Source organism: Hipposideros armiger, unplaced genomic scaffold, assembly GCF_001890085.2.
Source record: "Hipposideros armiger isolate ML-2016 unplaced genomic scaffold, ASM189008v1 scaffold_737, whole genome shotgun sequence".
NCBI classification, from domain to species: Eukaryota; Metazoa; Chordata; class Mammalia; order Chiroptera; family Hipposideridae; genus Hipposideros; species Hipposideros armiger.
Window position 1 is genome coordinate 801,217 of NW_017732087.1, and position 18,959 is coordinate 820,175.

General features: G+C 38.0%; 1 protein-coding gene across 2 annotated transcripts in view; it reads left to right on the forward strand.

The window, feature by feature from the left end:
* The window catches only part of PEX1 (peroxisomal biogenesis factor 1), a 64,015-nt gene that overhangs the window by 20,932 nt on the left and 24,124 nt on the right, over positions 1–18,959 (forward strand). For both annotated transcript variants that reach the window (XM_019627606.1, XM_019627608.1), the window contains exons 10-13: positions 3,699–3,831; positions 9,092–9,188; positions 10,319–10,489; positions 16,793–16,947. In XM_019627606.1, coding sequence (XP_019483151.1) covers positions 3,699–3,831; positions 9,092–9,188; positions 10,319–10,489; positions 16,793–16,947 — 556 coding nt within the window. The remainder of the gene's footprint in view (positions 1–3,698; positions 3,832–9,091; positions 9,189–10,318; positions 10,490–16,792; positions 16,948–18,959) is intronic.

An 18,959-nucleotide genomic window follows, 5' to 3' on the forward strand; every position in this document is an offset into this window, starting at 1 on the left:
TGTGTGTGTGTGTGTGTGTGTGTGTGTGTGTCTTAACATATTGTGGACCAGTGATGCAGATTTGCATCTATATATTTAAATGCCCCATGCTTAATGTGTTAATTTACTGTTGTAATCACACATGATCTTCCTGCTTTTACCTTTTAACCTTTGTATCAACTTTAGTGTTGGTTGATCCTAAATTTCATTATGTGTTTGCCTTTGTCAGTGAGAATTTTTCTCTTTGCAATATTTTTTTACTCTTATTTTTTACTTTTTTCTTCTTCATAAAGAAGTCCCTTTAACATTTCTTGCAATGCTGGTTTGGTGTTGATGAACTCCTTTAGCTTTTCCTTGTCTGGGAAGCTCTTTACCTCTCCTTCAGCTTTAAATGATAGTCTTGCTGTGTAGAGTAGTCTTGGTTGTAGGTCCTTGCTTTTCATCACTTTGACTATTTCATGCCAATCCTTTCTGGCCTGCAAAGTTCCTGTTGAGAAATCAGCTGACAGTCTTATGAGAGCTGTCTTGTAGGTAACAAACTGTTTTTCTCTTGCTGCTTTTAAGAGTCTTTCTTTGTCTTTAACATTTGGCATTTTAATTACGATGTGTCTTGTTGTGGGCCTCTTTGTGTTCAGCTTGTTTGGGACACTCTGTACTTCCTGGACTTGTATGTCTATTTCCCTCACCAGGTTAGAGAAGTTTTCTGTCATTGTTTCTTCAAATAGGCTTTCAGTGTTTACCTTTCTCTCTTCTTCTTCTGGTACTTCTGTGATGCAAATGTTGTTACAGTTGATGTTGTCCCAGAAACCCCTTAAACTATCCTTTTTTTTTCCTGTTCTGATTGGGCGCTTTCTGCTACCTTATCTTCTAAACTGGCTGACTTGATCCTCTGCTTCATCTATTCTGCTGTTGATTTTACCTAATATATTCTTCATTACAGTCATTGTATTCTTCATTTCTGAACTGGTTCTTTTTTATGTTTCCTATCTCCTTTCTTATTTCCTATCTCTTTGTTGACGTTCTCACTGAGATCACCTGTTCTTCACTTAAGTTTATTGAGCGTTTTTTTGTTTGTTTGTTTTTTTAGCTGAGCCATCCAGCCACCTGTTGGCAGCTCAGTGGCAGCTCAGCTTGGGCCGGGCATCAAACCGCTGTTGCTCAGAGCTCAAACTCTTGAGCGAGCTGTTAACCAACTGAGCCACTCAGCCAGTCCTGAGCGTTCTTATAACCAGTGTATTGAATTCTGCATCTGGTAGATTGCTAAGCTCCATTTTGTTTAGTTCTTTTTCTGGAGTTTTGTCCTGTTCTTTCATTTGGGACATGTTTCTTTGTCTCTCCATTTTGGCTGTCTCACTATGTTTGTTTCTATGTATTAGGTAGGGATGCTATGCTTCCCAGTCTTAATAGAGTGGCCTTATGTAGTAGGTGTGCTGTGGGTCCCAGTTGCTCAGTCTCCCTATTCACCTGAGTTGGGTGCTCCAGGGGTGTCCCTTGTGAGGTTGTATGTGCTCTCTTGTTGTAGCTTGAGCCTTGGTTGCTGTTGGCACATCAGTGGGTAGGATTGACCCTCAGGCTGACTGTCAGTGAGGTCTGACTACGACTACAGTGGACAAGCTGTTGTGTATGGGCTGACCCCACAGAGTGGGACTCATATTAGTGGGGCTCTGGTGCCTGCTGAGTCCACCCTTTGGGTGTGTCATTTTTGGTGCTAATTGGGTGGTGCTCTGAAGCCAGCCACCAAGTGTGTTGGTTCTAGGGCCTCTTGGAAGAGAATCCAGTGCTGGCCAAGGTCAGCTGCTGCCTTTTTTTGGCACAGGGAAACCTGGTAGGAGGTACAGAATGATCTACAGTTAGTTGCTGCCTATGATGGGCTTGGAGGCACTGAGAGTGGTTGTGCTGTGAACCGAGGCTGCTGCCACTAGTGCCAGGCTTGGGGCCCCTTAGCAGAGGTTCAGGGCACACCGAAGCCAGCCACTGCTTGTCAGGGTTTATGGACCTTGGGAGATTTTAGGAAAGTCCATATTGTGGGCCCAGGCCAGCTGCTTGTGTGTATTAGCCTCTGAGAGAGGGTCAGGTCAGGCTTGAGAATTGGGTGGGACGGGATTTCAGAGAATTGCTAGGGTGGGGTGAGAGTGGCATTAGCCAGGTTAATGGAGACTCAGATTTGGTGCCCGCCTGTGCCTGCAGGCTCTGTGGTGGGGGGAGGGCTCAACAAAGGAACAGTGGTGTCCTCTGGCATTTTAGTCTCCAAGAGAGCTGCCCCTCCAGCACTCACCGCAAAGCCAGACAATTCAGTTTCTCCCTATTTGTCCCTGGCACTTTTTGACCCGCTGTCCTTTTGCTGGAGCTTAGGGCGAGTGTTTGTGAGCAAGTGAGTCTGTGCTCAGTCCCTTTAAAGGAATGCCTGGGTTTACAGCAGCCCTCTGTCTCACCTGGAGAGATTTCCCACTGATTTTCAGTCAGAAATTGTGACTTCTCTTTCCAGCACTGGAACCCTGGGCTGGGGAGCAGTGTCTCTGCAGCTGAGATATCCCTTCCGATTCTTAACTGCCCCCCATAGTTGTGGGATCAACCCATTTTGCATTTCTGCGCCTCCTAGTGGTCTTGATGTGGCTTCTTCTTTATAGCCTGAGTTATAGGACTTCTGTTCAGCTTATCTTCAGGTGATTCTCAAGGGTGGTTGTTCTATAATTTCATTATAATTTTGATGTGGTTGTGGGAGTAGGTGTTTGCCTACTGTGCCATCTTGATCCAAAGTCTCCTTTTAGATTTGATTTGTGAGAAGAAAGCAACTAGGTGTGACCTAGATCAGGTGTGCTTGAATAAAACAATAATTCTTAGAGCTAATAAATTTATTTTAAAAGTTAAATTTATAAACATTAGTTGAATGCTTAAAAATATTTTAAATTAAGTTATTTCTTCAGTATTAACTGGAATTATTAGTTATTAATAATGACTAATAATTGGAATTATTTGTGTTTTCCTCAACTTTTTAGACAAATCTGAGAAAAAACTCTAAATTTCTTTATTTCTTATACAACATGAGATCTCATATAAATATTACCTCTCAGAATTCTTCACAGAGGCTTTTAGTAGATGTAGTAGTAGTGTTTTGATTTCCTATAATAGTATAGTCTGTAAATGTTTTAGTAAAAAGTTTAAACCATAAAGTAACAATGTTTAAATATAGCATAATATTCACATATAAAGTAAAAGCTCTTCAGTTCAGACTCTAATTTTAGGAATTTATTATATTTATCAGAAATAAAATGGTAGTCAGAGTCAAGAATTAGGCTGAAGTTCATATTTGTATAATCTACAGATTGAAACTGGATTTCAAAGGCGGCATTTAAGAGGAAATAAATCTTCAATTATCCTAACACTTCAAAAGCACCCATTTATGATTGTGTTGATTACCAAAACAGGAATCATTATGAGAAGCAGTGTTTGTGTATGTTAAGACAAAATCCTTAAGGAATCCTGTTAGGAAAAAACTTTTAGTTATTGCCTATGTTTGAAAATAAAAAACTAGTTTTAAAAGCTGTGACTCAGATTTGGCATTAATTCAATATATATACTTTCAAGTAAAGGAGAATTTCTAAGATTTTACTCTTTTAAAAATCAGTAACTAGCTTTGGAAGGAAAGTTTCACAATTTTTTATGGCTAGATTTTGTTCTGCTTTGGTGTTTTATCATGCAACTACTTACATGTTTTGCAGAGGAGTAAATTCCTTAGCTGTATCCTCCATGGAGCACATCACTCATAGCCTCCTGGGACGCCCTTTGTCTCGGCAGCTAATGTCCCTTGTGGCAGGACTTAGGAATGGAGCCCTTTTACTCACAGGAGGAAAGGTATGTGGTTAAAATGTGCTAATTTCACTAATAACATTTAATTTCTCTTTTTGGGGGTTTGATCACCTATTATATAGGATTATTAATATGAGACATGGAAAGCATTCATTCCTTCAGTACCATTTTTGAGTACCTGCTATTAGATATTGGGAAAGTGGTGATGAATAAGGTGATGCTCCTTCTGCCCTTTTTCTGTATCAATAGATAAGATTATATGATTTTTCTTTTTTAGCATATTGATAGGGTTGATTGATTTTCAAATGTAGAACCAACCTTGCATATCTGTAATAAATCCCACTTGATTGTGATGTATTGTTTTTTTACACATTGCTGAATTCTGTTTGCTAATATTTTGTTGAGGATTTTTACATCTAATTTCATGAATGATATTAGTCTATAGTTTTCTTTTTCTATACTGTCTGTGTCTGGTTTTGCTATCAGGATAATAGGGTTGAGAGGTGTTCCCTACTATTCTGTTTTCTGGAAGAGATTATATAAAATTGGTGTTCATTCTTCTTTAAATGTTTGGTAAAAACTCCAGTGGAACCATCTGGGCCTGGAGAATACTTTACTGTTAATTTTTTAATTATAAATTCAGTTTCCTTAATTGTCTATTTTATCTTGGCAGACATTTGGTAGTTATTGAGGAATTGTTCCATTTCTTCTAAGTTGTCAAATTTAAGAGCATAAAATTATTTGTGGTATTCTCTTATTATCCTTTTAATGGCTGTGGAATCTGTTGTGATGTCCTGTTTCCTGATATTGGTGATTGTGCCCTCTCTCTTTAAACTTTGTCAGTTTTGCCTGAGGTTCCCTGCCCTTTTAAAGCACTTGGAGTTTTATTCTCTACAACACAGTATTGGTGCCAGGGATACAATATGGTCTTTATGATTCTTTGTGCTTTTTTGCAATTCAAAATTTTAAGGCTTTTTCATTTCTGTTCACTTTTAACTCCAATATAATAACTTTTTTTCACCTGTTACTAGCCTAGCTGCTTTCTTCTCATTCTTATTTAAGACATAGCAACTACTCCAATATAAGTTTCCACCTTAGGAAATTAGAAAAAGAGGAGCAAATTGAATCCAATGTAAGCAGAAAAGAAATAATAAGACTTGAGCAGAAATCAGTGAATTGAAAACAGGAAATCAATAGAGAAAATAAGTAAAACCAAAAGCTGATTCTCTGAAAAGATCAATAAAGTTCATAAGCCTCTAGCCAAGCTAAGAAAAAAGAGAGATGATATAGCATACAGCATGGTGATTACAGTGCTGTATTATATATCTCAAAGTTGCTAAGAGAATAGATCTTAAATCTATTACCACAAAAAAGAAATGGTAATTAGGTGATGGAGGTATTAATTAACCCTATTGTGGTAATCATTTTTCTATATATAAATATATCAAATCATCATGTTGTATACTTTAAACTTATTCTTTTAAACTTATTCAAAGTTATGACAATTATATCTCAATAAAGCTGGAAATGGAAAAGAGGAAAAAAGAATTATGAATTTATCATAAGAACAAGGAAAAGCCATGATGAAATTTGCTTGATTTTATTTTTGCATATTTTTAAATTTTTAAGTTTAAATGGAGGGCACAAATAACAAAGTGCACAAATTGTAAACCCAGTGGATTATCACAGAGAAAAATCCCTGTGTAACAGCCCCATAAAAAATTGGAGCAAACCAAAAAAAAAAAAAAGAGAGAGAGAACACAAATTACTAATATCTGAAATGAAAGAGGGAAGGGACATCACTACAGATCCCACGAACATTAAAAGGATAATTAAGCAGTAATAGTAACAAACAACTCTATGCCCACAAATTTGATAACATAGATGAATAGACCAATTCCTTAAAAGACACAAGCTGCCAAAATTCACACAAGACGAAAAAGACAATATAAAAAGGCCTATATCTAAAAAAATTGAATCAATAGTTAATAATCTTCCAAAACAAAAAGCACCAGGCCCAGATGGGTTCACTGGTTAATTCTACCAGGCACTTAAGAAATTATACCAGGGCCGGCCGAGTGGTGCATTGGTTAAGAGCTGGCTTGGGACACCAGAGGGCCCCGGTTCGGATCCCACATATGAGGGCCAGTGACACTGCCCTCTACAGCTAAGATGCTGAGCAACAGTTCAACCTGGAGCTGGGCTGCCGTGAGTCGCCGGTGACAGCGTAGGCTGCAACCCCTGCTGCAGTGGGTTGCCATGAGCTACCGTGTGTAGCCAGCAGCCAATGTGAGCAGCCAGCAGCCGCTGTGAGCGGCCGTCCAGAAGCTGGCGACTGATCTACCTCGCCCGGGAAGAGCGCAATGATGGTGCCAACTTAGGCCAGTGAAGCAACGTCCTCCACAACTAGATTAAAGAACAAAAGGACAGCAACTTGTCTGTTTCCCCATCCCCGATTCCCCAACGCTGTTCCCATCCCCCAATTGCCCAATAAAAAGAAAAAAAGAAAAGAAATTATACCAATTCAGTACAATCTCTTTCAGAGGACAGAAGCAGAGATAATACTTCCTAACTTGTTCTATAAGGCCAGCATTACCCTAATACCAAAACCAGACAGACATTACAGGAAAAGAAAACTACAGACCAATATCTCATGAACATAGATGCAAAAATTCTCCATAAAATATTAGCAAATCAAATCAATCAATATATGAAAAGAATTACACACCACAATTAAGTGGGATTTATCCCAGATACACAAACCTGGTAAAATACAGCAACTACTCAGTGTGGTTCCGAGATTACTTAAGTCAGATTTCAAAACGCATCATCATGGTAGAATATTCATTTTGAAAAAGGAATATCAGAAGCCAGACTTCCTGAGTCTCACCTAGAGGTAGCATGGTTCATAGGAAGAGCAAGCAGACCTGTATTTGAGTCCCACATCTGCCCTGTACTTACTGGCTTGACCTCAGGTAGTTTTTAGTTTCTTATCTGCCGTTTTAGGGTTACCTCATTTAAGGAAAAAATATATTATACATGAAAAAGCTCTGTAAACTGAAAAGTGCTACACAAATATGAATTTCTTTGATTAGGCCAAATGATTTTGACAGGTGAAGCGTATACTCCAGCACCTCTCATTTCTTTATTCTCCCATTGACTTTAAATACAAGTGCAATTCTGTAAACTATAATGATGGTAGTATTTGTTGATGCCTGCTAAATTTCTGTCTTTGCACAATAAGCTTGGCTGTTTTTCCAGTCCACAATAATGAAAAACAAAACATTAGAACTGATGCAGGGCTGTTAAAGCTAGACAAACAACAATGATAAGAAATAATAGTAGGCTGAGGGAGGAAATATATTAAAAGATCTATAAAAACCTACCAATGGGGGCTGGCCGAGTGACGTATTGGTTAAGAGCTGGCTTGGGACACCAGCTCTGAGCAGCAGGGCCCTGGTTCGGATCACACATGGGGCCAGTGACATTGCCCTCTACAGCTAAGATGGTGAACAACAGCTCGACCTGGAGTTGGGCTGCCGTGAGTCGCCGGCGACGGCATAGGCTGCAGCCCGTGCTGCAGTGGGCTGCCGTAAGCTACCCTGCGTGGCTGACAGCCAGCGTGAGCAGCTGGCAGCCCGTGTGAGCTGCCAAGAGCCGCCGTGAATGGCCGTCCAGAGGCCGGCAACCAATCTGCCTCACCCGGGAAGAGCACAATGATAATACCAACATGGGCCAGTGAAGCAACGTCCTCCACAACTAGACTGAAGAACAAAACAACAGCAACTTGTCTGTTCCTCTCCCCCAATTCCCCAATAAAATCTTAAAAAAAAAAAAAACCCTACCAATGTTTTTATAGGAGCATTATAGCAATGTTTAGCAAAATTTTAAATATGTAAAAAAAAAAAAGCTTTTGCAGTGAATTTCACTGCTGCAAATTTATTCTAAAGGTATAATCTAACAAGTAAATATATGTGTATAGATATTTATTTTAGCTTATAATAGGTAAAAATTAGAAGCAGCATAAATATATACTTAGGAAGTAGCTTTTCAAACATTACAGTCCAATACATCCCCACAGTGGCTTTGTACTAGGGAGCAGGTACAGCTCTATATTTGTTGATAGAGAACAATGATTTATTGTAAACCTGGACAATGATTTATTGTAAACCTGCATTAATACTGTAATCCTATCTTTATAAATTTACATAAAATATGTGTGGAGTGCCTGGAACAATAACACATCGAAATAATTGACAGTGGTTACTTCTGTGAGGAGGGGTGATTACAGAAGATGTTTCACCTTTTTCTACTCATAAGTATTTACAATTTTGTATTTTTTACATGTAGTTTTATAATCAGGAAAAACTTAAGCTTTTACTTGAAAAGAGAAAGTGCACACTGGATCAAAACCCTGAATAGTCTGGAGTCACTTAATATAAAAGTAAACAGTTCTGCCTACCTTAAAAGTCTCTGTACACTAATTGATGGTCACAATTATACTGTAAATCACCAAGAAACTGAACTAAAATTACAGTTAAGATAATAGGGAAGTGAGCAATATTTTTTCCATTAATATTATTGAAATTAAATAGGAATAAGTTTCATTTATCTAGAATAATTATTTAATGTTCATATTATTCCCTTCTAGTAACAAATCATGAAGCATTACCTGTTTTTAAAGGTAAAAGATTTAAGCATCAGCGATTGTTTTAACTAACAAACTAGATGTTTGTTTTCTATATAGGCACTAATATGAACATAGGATATCCTCAGCTTCTAGCAGCTTAAAAGAAAAGCCCTATTTTAATAACCCCTGCATATCTCACACAGCTAGATTGGTGGATACTTTTTTTTCTCTCTCTCTTTTTTTTTTAACTTTCTCAAAGCAGTTTATTATTTTTAGTATTACCACAAATTGATGTTGGCGTTGGAATGGGGAAATGCCCCTTTCTAGGGTGTTTATATTCCTGAGATTGTGTTGTCATCTGTTAGCCTTCCCTGTGGTTATATCCCACTTATCCTACAGTGGTCTCATACAACTTCCTGAATCCAGATTTTTACTCCTTCCTGTCAGTTAATTTTATGTTAAATGCCACTCACCATGATGTGATCCTAGAATTTCAGGGATGTGGGGTTCCCCCCAGCTTTATTGAGCTATAATTGACATTTAGCATCATATAGTCTATAATATTATTTATATATATTTGATTGATGAAGCTGAATCTTTGTAGTTACCACAGTGACAGAAGCTATTTCTGTGATTGAGTATATTCAGAGTTCTTATGAATTAATTATTTTCTAGGGGAGTGGAAAGTCAACATTAGCCAAAGCAATCTGTAAAGAAGCATTTGATGCATTGGATGCCCATGTGGAGATAGTTGACTGTAAAGCTTTACGAGGTATGAATATGGTAACACTACATAAATCCTATTTTTGGTAGAAAGACCATGTTATTATTTAATGCTGTTAATCTAACACATACAAATAGCTAATTTGAAATGCCTTAGAAATTGAAATTCCTTAGAAATTTTAAACCTTTGGCTTTCTAATGTTTTTAACAAAAATTTTTAAACTCTCCATATTTTATGGAGGCCTTTTTTTTTTTTTTTACCTAGCCAAAACTCTTTTTAGGCTATATTCCTGGAAATCTCACTCTGAGAATTTAGTATCTGAATATACAATGGGTATAAATTGTCTCTGAATTGCTATGGGTAGAATGGTTGCCTCAGAGGAGAGAAAGTGGATGTCTGTGGACAGCAGAAAGGAGAATTACAATTTACCATATACACTTTGGTACTTTAAGTCTTTAACATTTGTATTTTGATCTATTCAGTTAAAAGATTGGAAAGATTTTACTTTCAGTAGTTAATTTTTTTTCCCTTGGCTGCCGCTACCATATATTCCAAATTAGTCATTATACTCTCAGTATTTTTAATCTAGTACATGATAAGAAACTAAGAAATAGCCATAGAAAATCCAGTCCTTTATTCATATGCTATAAATGTGGTTTTAGAGACATTGCCCATCTCTCACAGTCCTGCTTTAAGCCTCGTGTGAAAATTTTGTTTTAGAACAAAGTAACAACAACTCTACACTGGCTTATGAATTGGAATGTTTTCAGTAGTTTAAAAATTAAAACTTTGTAATTCACCAGGAAGTTTGAAGCCAAATTATGATTCAAAGATAGCAATTCTAGTCTCTGTAGGCATTTTCCCACGACCTGCATACCCTTCACTATTTTGTTGTAAGCCATCTGAAATTCTCTGTGGAATGAGGCTAGGTATAAAAAAATACATACAGAGATTATAGTAGCATATTCCTTTTTTTCAGTTTTATAAAATTCAGTACTTTACTGAGCTCTTTGCTGTATTAATTAAACCATGTTAATGATTAACAAATTTTAGTGATGGCTATCTTAAAATATGGATCGAATTTTCAATATTAACTTCTCTAATGCTTTTAAAAAGACAGTCTGAACTTTTCTAGCCCTGAAATAACATTAAAACCATTTAATATCTTCTGTGTTAAGGGAAAAGGCTTGAAAATATACAAAAAACCCTAGAGGCAGCTTTCTCAGAGGCGGCATGGAGGCAGCCTTCTGTTGTTCTGCTGGATGACCTCGATCTTGTTGTCGGCCTGCCTGCACCCCCGGAGCACGAGCGTGGTCCTGAGGCCATGCAGAGCCAGCGGCTGGCACATGGTAATGGTAACGCATCCATTCACTGGCTTCAGGGCTTTTTCTTTGGTCAGGCAGCACTTTTGGTCTTAATGGTAAATCTCTATTGAGAGAATAGAATATATGCCATGTTATGTGTTGCTTTTGAGCTTTTGATAGTGTTTTACAGTTGTCCTGTATTAGCAAAATTGGTAGTATAAGAGCAGTTTGAAAATTCTGCAACTTCATGATTAGTCTTTGGGACCTTTTCATTCTCCTATACTGATTAGAAATTGCTTAATTGGGTGAGGTAATGTCAGAAACATGAGGGGTCCCCCTTGATCTCTCCCCTTGAAGTTACAAGTTGAACAACTATAATTCAACAAAGGATTTCCTATGCAACACACAAACATGTCTGAGAGACTCGTGCATCAAAACATCTGAAGGTCAGCGAATTAGGGCGAACAGGGAAGGAGGGAAAGGAGAGGTTCAGAGGCGGGGGCCGCTGACGCAGCCCAGAGCCACCGTGGTCCCAGGAGCGGGGAGGATTCAGCCTGCAGGTGCACTGTCGGTGGCCCCGAGCATTCCTGCCTGAGTGATCAGCATATAGCACGGCTGAACTCAGCGATTGAGGCAGAGACTTTAGGGCAAAGACTGAATACAGAAGTGCTATAATTGTGGTCGAACAGCTCTCACTGCCAGGCAGAAAACAAAGCCACGGAGCCTGGCCACCTTCCCTTACATTCCCAGAGCTCGCCTCCCCCACACCCTCCCATTGTTAGCAGCACAAGAAACCAGCAATGTCAGATTAAAGAGCAGCGTATCTACAGCCCTAAGAGCTGGAGACAGCTCTTGAGCGACAAACACACACTGCAGCTAATCCCAGTGACAAGGGAGAAGCTATAGGGGTGAGGCAGATGTGGTCTGGCATTCGCTGTTACTCGGAGGAAAACAAAGCTACAAACACGCCAGCCGCCTCTTCCAGCCCAACCCACCCACACCTCTGGTGGTTGATCCCAGTAGAGGCATCACAGGTCTCTCAGACATGTTTGTGTGTTGCATAGGAACAGCCCTGCATCTCACAGAGCTCTGCATCTGGCTGCAGGGGTGGTAACACTGGGATTTCAGGGGCTCAGAATCCCATCGCCCACCACATACTTCCACAGGAGTGGTGCCAAGGCCGAGGTGACCTAGTCACGAAGGAGACACTCGTCTCTCCAGAAAATCTCCCACCACTAGAAAACAACAGAGCAAGAGAAAAATAAAACGCTCCAGCACCACCTACTGGAAAACAAAAGAAAGACCTTTTTTTATCAACCTGCTGCAGAATTCATTCCTATAGATGCCCAGGAAGACATATAATTCATCAATTACCATGAATAACCAAAGTAACAAGGCAGTTCAAAAAATGAAAAATCTCCAGAAAATAAAGACGTGGAAATATGTGACTTAAACGACAGAGAATTTAAAATTGCAGTTCTGAAAAAACTCATTGACATGCAAGAAAACTCAGATAGGCAGTTTAATGAACTCAGAAATAAAATCAATGAATAAAATGAATTCTTTACCAAAGAGATTGAAATTTTTAAAAAGAACCAAACGGGTGGCCGCTTAGCTCAGTTGGTTAAAGTGCAGGCTCATAACACCAACGTTGCTGGTTTGATCCCCACACGGGACACTGAGTTGTGCCCTCCACAACTAGATTGAAACAACTACTTGACTTGGAGCTGATGGGTCCTGGAAAAACACACTGTTCCCCAATAAAATTTATAAAAATAAAATAAAAAGAACCAAACAAATTCTAGAGCTGAAGAACTCAATAAAAGAGATGAAGAATGAAATAGTGAGCTTAGGAAACACACCTGACCAGATGGAGGAAAAAGAATTAGTGATATCAAAGATAGAAATTTGGAAATGATGCACACTGGAAGAAGAGAGAGACTTGAGAGTTAGAAGAAATTAAAGAACTCCTCAAAACTATCTGACTTCATCAGAAAGAGCAATATAAGAGTAATGAGTATACTAGAAGGAGAAGAGAGGGTGAAGGGAACAGAGAGCCTATTCAAACAAATTGTAGACAAGAGCTTCCCAAATCTGTGGAAAGCACTGGGTCCTCGAATCCAAGAAACAAACAGAACACCTAATTACCTCAATCCTAACAGGTCTTCTCCAGGGTACATTATTATTGGAGCCACCAAAAATTAATGACAATTCTCAAGGCAACCAGGGAAAAGAAGACAGTACCCAACAAAGGAAAGCCCAGTAGGTTATCATCAGACTTTTCAGCAGAAACTCTACAAGCCAGGAGGGAGTAGAATCAAATATTCAAACTATTGAAAGAGAGAAATTACCAGTCAAGAATAATATATCCAGCAAAGTTATCCTTTAGTCATGAAGGAGGAATAAAGACCTTTCCAGATACACAGAAGCTGAGGGAATTTTCCATCACAAGGCCTACATTATAGAAGATACTAAAGGATGTTATTCTACCTGAAACAAAAAGACAAAAGGATACAAAACTGTGAGTAAGATTATCCACAGACAGACAGAAGTAGGAAATGACAACCCCTACACAGAATAGGGCACTATGCACTTAAACATAACATAAAGAATAAAGGAGATAAGAGAAAAAGAAAAGAAGACAGTTTGCTATTGCAGCTCATAAATAGCAATAATTTGTGACAACAAAAACATAAAAGAGAGGATGGTAAAGGTCTGAATTTGCAAAGGGGAATGGAGATAAACATGCTGAAGGAAAAAAACTGTATACGTGAAACTTTCTTTTACAGAAACAATGGGAACCACTCAAAAAAAAAAAATCCAGAACTGAGACACATAACATAAAATAAGAGGAAACACAGGGGAAAAAAATAATATAACACCACCAAACTAAAATAACAGACAGAAACATGAAGGCAAAGAAACAATGGAGACACTGAGCTACCAGAAAACAAAAGATAAAATGGCTATAGGAAACCCTCATATATCAATAATCACCCTAAATGTAAATGGACTGAGCTCACCAATAAAAAGGTACAGAGTAGCAGACTGGATCAAAAAACAAAATCCAACCATATGCTGTCTCCAAGACACACATCTCAGCTACAAGGACAAATACAGACTCAAAGTGAAAGGGTGGAAAACAATATTCCAAGCAAATGGTGTCCAGAGAAAAGCAGGTGTAGCCTTTTATCTAACGAAAGAGACTTCAGGATAAAAATGGTAATGAGACAAAGATGGATATTTCATAGTGATTAAGGGGACAATACAACATGAAGACATAGCACTTATCAATACATATGCTCCCAATCAGGGAGCACCAAAATATATAAAGCAACTACTAACAGAACTAAAGGGAGAAACTGACAAAAACACAATTATAGTAGAATAACTAAATACACCTTTGACAGCTATGGATAGGTCATCCAAACAGAAAATCAATAAGGAAATATCAGCCTTAAATGGCACATTAGACCAAAGGGACATAATTAACATTTACAGATCCTTGCATCCCAAAACACCAGAATACCCATTCTTTTCTAGTGCACATGGAACACTCTCAAGGATAGACCATATATTGGGACACAAAACTAGCCTCAGCAAATTTAAGAAGATTGAAATCATACCAAGCATATTCTCTGACCACAGTGCTATGAAATTGGGCATCAACTGCTAAAAGAAAGCAGGAAAAGCCACAAATACTTGGAGATTAAACAAAATGCTGCTAAAGAATGACTGAGTCAAAGATCAAAAGATATATAGAAAAAATGAGAATGAAAATATAGCCTATCAAAATTATTGGGATGCAGTGAAAGCAGTAATAAGAGGGAAATTTATATCATTACAAGCCTATTTCAAGAAACAAGAAAAATCCCAAATAAACAACCTAACGTTACATCTTAAAGAACTAGAGAAAGAAGAACAAATGAAACCCACAAGTCAGCAGAAGGAAGAAAATAATAAAAATTGGAGCAGAACTCAATGAAATAGAGAACAAAAAGATAATAGGAAGGGCAGCAGGTTAGCTCAGTTGGTTACAGTGCAGTGCTCAAAACACAGAGGTTGCCGGTTCGATTCCCACATGAGCCAAGGAGCTGCACCCTCCACAACTAGATTGACTACAACTACTTGACTTGGAGCTGATGGATCCTGGAAAAACACACTGTTCCCCAATAAAAAAATTTAAAAAAAAGGAAAAATTAATGAAAGAAAGAGCTGGTTCTTTGAAAAGATTAATACAATTCACAAACCCTGGGCTAGACTCACTAAGGAACAAAGAGAAAAGACACAAATAAACAAAATCAGAAATGTAAGAGACGTTACAACGGATACCACAGAAATATAAAGGATCATACAAGAATACTATAAAGGACTATATGCCACCAAATTCAATAATGTAGAAGAAATGCAATGCAATATTATAGACAATGTATTATAGAACTGTACACTTGAAACCTATATAATTTTACTAAGCAGTGTCACTCCTATAAATTTAATGAAGATAAAATTGCTTAATTGTACAGATTTACTCTTGCTTTATTCATTTGACAAATACTTGTCTGACAAATATTTTGCACAGTCTGTATCCTCAAAATCTGGAGGGGAAAGAAAAGTAAAAGGACATTTTTAGTGCAGAATACTGATAGTAATAATGATAGCTACCATGTGTTGACTGCTGTTTCTTGGCTCAGGATTGCTTTGTACTATAAAGGCAGACATTCTCCTGGTTTTACAGGTGAGTAAAGAAAAATTCAAAGAATAGGTAATTTGACCAGGTGAAACGTCTAGGAGGTGATTGGATATGCTCTGCTAGAAGTGTATACAAGGTACTTTAGGAGCACATATCCCAAATTGGGGGCAGCGTGGGGTAAAGAGTTATCAGGGAGGGCGTCTTGGAGGAGTTGAAACTGAGATGAGTTGATGGAGGAGTAGAAATTAGCATGAAGCAGCTTCATGCTAATGAAGAAGCAAAGAAGTGTGGTCCACAGGCAAAGGCACAGAGGTAGAAGAAATCATGGTATGTTAGGAATACCCCACTTCTGGAGTTTAGAATTAAGTGAGAGGACTGGGGGCAGGGGCAGGCCACTGGAGGATTTGGCAGTATTCAGCTGCCTCAAGTTACTTGGGAGCTAAAATAGATACACAGTGCAATCATAGTGGTTTTGGATTATTATAAACTAGTATTAATTTTTCATTTTGAATCCTGTAGCATGTGCAAGATTTGTTAAGTCTAGTGTTTAAGGGAATACTGTAGATTTTTAGCTCAGGACTCAGATATATAAGGTCTGTGACAATTAAATTCACGAACTCATTGCAACGATGTTGCTAACCTCTTTTGATATCAGAGGGATTATTCATTATGAATTTGTACCGACTGGACAAACAGTTGGCCACGTTTACTATTTGGAAGTGCTGAAAAGGATGCATGAAAAAGTTAGACGACCTGAACCTTTCGCCAACAATTCATGGCTCTTGCATCATAATGAGCCAGCTCACTCGACACTTTCTGTGAGGGAGTTTTTAGCTAGTAAACAAATAACTGTATTGGAACACCCTCCCGGCTAACCTGACTTGGCCCCCAATGACTTCTTTCCTTACCCAAAGATAAAGGAAATATGGAAAGGAAGACATTTTGATGACATTTAGGACATCAAGCATAATACGACAGCTCTGATGGCCATTACAGAAAATGAGTTCCAAAATTGCTTTGAAGGGTGGATTAGGTGCTGGCATCAGTGCATAGCTTCCCAAGAGGAGTACTTCGAAAGTAACTAGTGATATTCAGCAATGAGGTATGTAGCACTTTTTCTAGGATGAGTTCGCGAACTTAATTGTTCCACCTCATATGTTACTAATGCCTGTTTTGGTTTTAACCTCATGCCAACCAAACCTTGCAAGATCGGGGTGGAAACACATTGTTCAGGAAGTCATAGGAATATGAGCTGTATTTTGCTTAATTAACAGAACACAATATGGAAATTTATTGGGTTTTTGAAAAAGTCATGACGCATTTTCACAATGAAAACCATAGAAAAAATACGTCATGACTTGTCTAACAACCCGATATCATCCTTTTCATTTATTTGATAAGATCCAAAGGGAAGGAACAACACTAGGCATTGTTCGAGTATACAGACTGAATTTGCAGTGCCTCCTATGCCATTAGAGCCTGGCCTGTATTAGGTCCTCAACAGACAAAGTAATGAATGATTGGAAGATTTCATTTTTGAAAGGTATGAAGAAGCCTTAAAGCTTGACTTTAGGTTATCATTATTTTTAATGAATGTATAATTTTAAAATTTCATGTTTATATTTACTGAGCTCTTACACTATATTGTTTAATTCTAGCTTTGAATGATATGATGAAAGAGTTTGTTTCCATGGGAAGTTTGGTTGCACTGATTGCCACAAGCCAGTCTCAACATTCTCTACATCCTTTACTTGTTTCTGCTCAAGGAATTCACATATTTCAGTGTGTCCAACATATTCAACCTCCTGATCAGGTAATCTACTACTTGTGAAGATTGTTGAAATGTATCCTTCTTGATGTAAATTGTTTTTCAATTTTATTAATTATTTATGGCTTTACATTTATGCTTATGTTAATGATGTTAAGGATATTTAAAAGGTGACATTTGGTGCATGTTGTGCTTAGAAACACAGTTTTCAGTTATAACCATCTAAAATGTTACTTTGTACTTCCCAAGGAAATTGCTTTTTTGAAAACAGACTTCTCTTTTTTTAATTATTCTTTTTTTATTCCATTTAAAAAGTACAAAAACCCTAAAAACTCTTAACTGCTCTCATTTCCCATTGGTGAAATGTGTAAATCATGGAAATTAGAATTTTTTTTTCAGTTTTATTGAGGTGTAATTGACAAATAATATTGTATATATTTAAAGTGTACAACATGGTAATTTGATATACATTGTAAAATATTTACCACAATCAACTTAACACATCCATCAACTCTGATAATTAACTTTTTTTTTTTAATTTCAGGTGTATAGAACAATGCAATAGTTATCCTTTTCACCCCTCACAAAGTAAAAACCCCCCTCCACTGATCCACGGCCCTCCCACCCCCGATATCATACTTATCTGTTACAATTCCATTGACTCCATTCCCACACTCTACTCCACATCCCGTGACTATATGTGTATATAATTATAGTTGACATAATTAACTTTTTTAAAGCATTTCTTAATGAATAAGAGTAGTCAGAAATAAAAACAGATGTCTTTTGAAAATTTGATTAAACTTTTTTTTTTTACCACCACTAATATTCTGTACCATGATCCAAGCACCCAATCCAGCATGTGGGTTTTTTCCTCACACCACCAAACAATTCTTGGACACCAGCTGGGTGTCCTACAATTTAACTCAATTCTAACACTGCCTACCTGGAGATAGCATCAGAGTCCACAGGTTAAGGGCCCAGTCCCACTAGATGACCCTCCACTTGAGATGCCAATTTCAAGTCCATGCTGTCATCTGCACTTCTGACTGGGTAAATCAGAGGTCCCAAACACCCCTCCTTGGATTCTGTCAATTTGTGAGAGCGACTCATACAACTCCAGAAACTAGTTTACTCACTAGACTACTGGTTTATTACAAAGGATATTGAAGGAGTGAGTCAGCAGCCAGATGAAGAGATGCATAGGATGAGGTTCTGTCCTCACAAAGGAGCTCATGTCCTGGTGGCGTTTGGGGCCCAGCACCGGGGCACATGGAAGCCTGGGGCTCAACAACTTGGAAACTCTCTAACCGCCTCCTTCTGGGTTTTTACTACGGGTTCATTACATAGTTGATTAAATCGTTGGCCATTGGCAATTGATTCAACCTCCAGCCCCTCTCTCCTCCTGGGAAGTTGGGGTGGGACTGAAAGTTTCAACCCTCTATTCATGGGTTGGTTCCCCTGGCAACCAGCCCCCATCTTTAGGTGGTTTCCAAAAGTCACCTCATTAATACAAACTCAGATGTGGTTGAAAAGGGTTTGATATGAATATCAAGACAACTTAATTACTCTTATCACTTAAGAAATTCTAAGGGCTTTAAAAGATCTGTGCCAGAAACAGCAACTAAGAGCAAATATATGTTTCATATTATAAATCACACTATCACAAGCACATATGGCCCATCGTCTCCGTTGAGGACTTATGTTCATGATGGTTTTAGTGGCAGTGGCTCAAAAAAGCATGTTCTGGGACCAGCAAGCACATTTTAACTTCTTGTTTAAAATTATTACCTAGCATCTACCCTAAATATCAGACCTTGTGCTAGTTAACTTTTATTGAAAAAAGTGTTATATCTATTAAGCATAACAGAATGATAGTGGTATTGGTCATTCAATATGTTTTTTTACAAACAGGTTTTATAGGAACAACAACAAAAACCCCACTCTTCAAGGAACCAGATATTACTAGAAAGGCTTCTTACTGGAGAAGTAGCAATCATTTATCAGTGTAATTTTTTTACAACTTTATTGAGGTATAATTGAAGAAAACAAATTAT